At 36.3% G+C, this 3,026-nt stretch overlaps 1 protein-coding gene across 1 annotated transcript; it reads left to right on the forward strand.

Moving 5' to 3' along the window:
* Positions 1 to 701: 701 nt before the first annotated feature.
* Positions 702 to 2,598, forward strand: LOC120632300 (probable flavin-containing monoamine oxidase A). The gene has a single exon (XM_039902142.1). The coding sequence runs from the start codon at positions 884 to 886 to the stop codon at positions 2,501 to 2,503; it is 1,620 nt and encodes a 539-aa protein (XP_039758076.1). The 5' UTR covers positions 702 to 883; the 3' UTR covers positions 2,504 to 2,598.
* The last annotated feature ends 428 nt before the right edge of the window (positions 2,599 to 3,026 follow it).

The following is a 3,026-nucleotide window of genomic DNA, read 5'->3' on the forward strand; positions in this document are numbered from 1 at the left end:
CTATGTTACTACAAACTTAATCATAGTGATTGTTTGTTTGAAAAAATATCACACCGTAACTGGCGTCAGTTACGGTGTGATATTTGTGTGTGCCGTCTTTATTAAAAAAAAAAATATTTATTTCAAGTAGGCCTAATATAGGCACTTTTGAAACGTCAAGTCTGTCTGTTTGTAGTCACTCTACCACCCACTTAGTTTAACGTGGCGTGGTAGTTTAACTTTTGCCCGTGTTAATAAATGGGTTAACAACAGGTTCTCAAGTACGCTTTTATAAGCATAAATTGACTGATTCAAGTTCAATAGGCAGTCTTTTATTTTTAGTAGGCCTCATATTCATAAGCATTATTTGCACTATTCAACTGTGCAAGCATAACCATCAGTTATAAGCTAGCGTGTGTGGCTACCTTCTTTAAAAGAGAATATACACACTGAGCTTTTCTATTCCTAGGCAAAGAAGATACAAGTACAGCGTTAGGTTAAGAGTTAGGTCTTAGCAAAAATATAAACGGACGTTAGTTATTGAAACGTACTTTTTAATAATTTTTGGCTATCTATTTTTAATACTGTCCAATGAGAGTACAAATACTGTCAATAAGATATTTATACATACGTATGATTATATTCTCTTTGCTGGTATACAATAATAAAAAGGAAACAACAACAAATGTCAATCCAAATCATCCGTTATCAATCAATGTTTGTACATTTTTTATTTCATTTTTAAATTCATATGTATCTCAAATAAGTATAATCGCAAGATGAATAACTTTTTCTAACATTGTGTTGATATTTAAATAGTTTACATTATTACACGCATTATCCACACGCCAACATTAATTTAATATTTATTACTATGTAACCTCACTGCACGCAAAGAAATAAAATGAGTGTGACGTGGGAAAGCACTACCAGCCATATCAAAGCAGATGTGATAATATTGGGCTGCAGCCTTCCAGGAATTGTCACTGCTCATAAACTCAAAAAAAAATTCGGCAATACTGTGGACATTGTGGTTTTAGATTTAACTGGGAGCGTAGCAAGTGGCTCCAAGTGCAATGTGACCTTTCAAGAAGAAGAAGGAGAAAATGAAGACTTTGTACATAAAGGTACTGCAAAAGAACTCATAGACAATGTTGGAAGGCACTTCATAGCTGTTTATGCAAAGGAATTCAATATTCCAGTTCCAGATGCGATTATTACACCGGAAAAAGGAAAAACGGCTTTAAACAAACTGTTCGAATATAAAACTGGCGATACCGTAGACTGCAAACAGGATTTCCATGATTTTGACTATCTTAACATTTTTGAAAACTTTGAATTGAATCAATATCAAACTCTACTAGATCAATACATGAGAGAGCTTTTTCAGGCGAATAATATAGAGAACGTTTCTGAGCGACATCAACTTATGTATTTCGATCAAACTACGATGGAACAACATATATGTAACGCATTAATATTTGCGAATTCTAAAGATATAATGAGAAATATTGTGCGAGTAGTCTGTGGAGCTCCAGCAAGTGTAGTATCTCTACTTTTCTATTTACACCAGTGTTATAGAACAAGTAGCGCAAGAAATCATTTAGACGGTAATAACACTAAACTTCGTGAAAAGCTTTTGGGATACTGCAGAAAACGTATTGCTAGCAAATTACAAAAAAGTGTGGCTAACATAACAATGCCAGCTAAACCTATAAAGAAAATTAGCACTTACTCAGACGAACAGGTTATATTAAGAACTTTTAAAGGGGACACAAATTATGTTTGCAGTCTTTTGGCAATGGCAATGAAACCCGACGAACTTCGTCATATAGAAGTTGAATCTCAGCTGCTATATAATAGCGAAGTTGAAATTACTGCAGCAATGAAACAAGGTAAAGCGAAAAAGTTTCTAATACAATACGAAGATTGTTTTTGGCAGCGTTATGGTTATAGTGGTGACATTCTAAGTGTTCGAGGACCTATTATTTGGGCTATGGAACGTCCAACAATGTCGGCCACTGGTAGTCTTGAAAAGTATGCGGCATTAATTGGTTATTTAACGCTCAAAGAGAACGACGATGAAGATTCAAGGGAAGCTGTGATAAAACAGTTAGTCAGACTTTTTGGTGCTGATGCCGCTTCACCAGTTAGCTATAGAGAAACGGATATTGCGGATATCTACGTGCCGCGATGTGGAGATTTTATAGGTCTTAGAAGGCTAACACGTAAATTTCAACCTGGCTACCTCGAGTGGGGAGCTTTAGATATCTTTGGCGATGGGGACGTGGCTGCTGCGTTGGAAGCTGGTCACACAGCTTATCTGCATCTGATGAGTTGCTTGCGTCCTCAGGCTTTAACTTACGAGGAGATAAGTGCGGTGGAATGGCCGACGATTTTAAGTGAGGGTCCGCTGAGGAAATGGCTTGCTCAATTCACAATAAAAAGCAGTTTACGACTAGCAGCTTATACAGCTGCAACTTACGTTGTTTTACGGTTATTACGGTCGTATATTAGGAAATGAGATAAGAAAATGAGAGAAAATACAATTAATACACGAAATACATTTTACAGTAAATGTTTGCTGTTTTTAGTTGGTTATTTTTTTGTCACTATATCCATTTAAACGTTGTTTTAAATTGCTATTCAAGTAGTTTTAATACATTGGGTATTATATCGCAACTTATCAATAAGAAATCTTCTTTTACCCGTAGTGTTTACATGGATAACTTGTGATAATGAGTGTCTCCATCGTGGCAGCTATACATTTTTAAGACAGTTCATACAATTTTTGCGAGATTTCCAGCGGGGGACCGCTGCTCTCCCCTGGTGGTGGGTTACCATGAGCTTGGTCAATAAATCAAAAATTATTAAATAAAAAAGAACAAACGCGCGCACGCACACACAAACACACACACGCCCCCACAAACACACACACACACACACACACACACACACACACACACACACACACACACACACACAGAATCTAAGTAAAGTTAAACAGATAAACCGTTTATCTTCCGTCGTAGGTAAAATACTTCATT

This window comes from Pararge aegeria, chromosome 2 (assembly GCF_905163445.1).
Source record: "Pararge aegeria chromosome 2, ilParAegt1.1, whole genome shotgun sequence".
In the NCBI taxonomy this organism is placed as follows: domain Eukaryota; kingdom Metazoa; phylum Arthropoda; class Insecta; order Lepidoptera; family Nymphalidae; genus Pararge; species Pararge aegeria.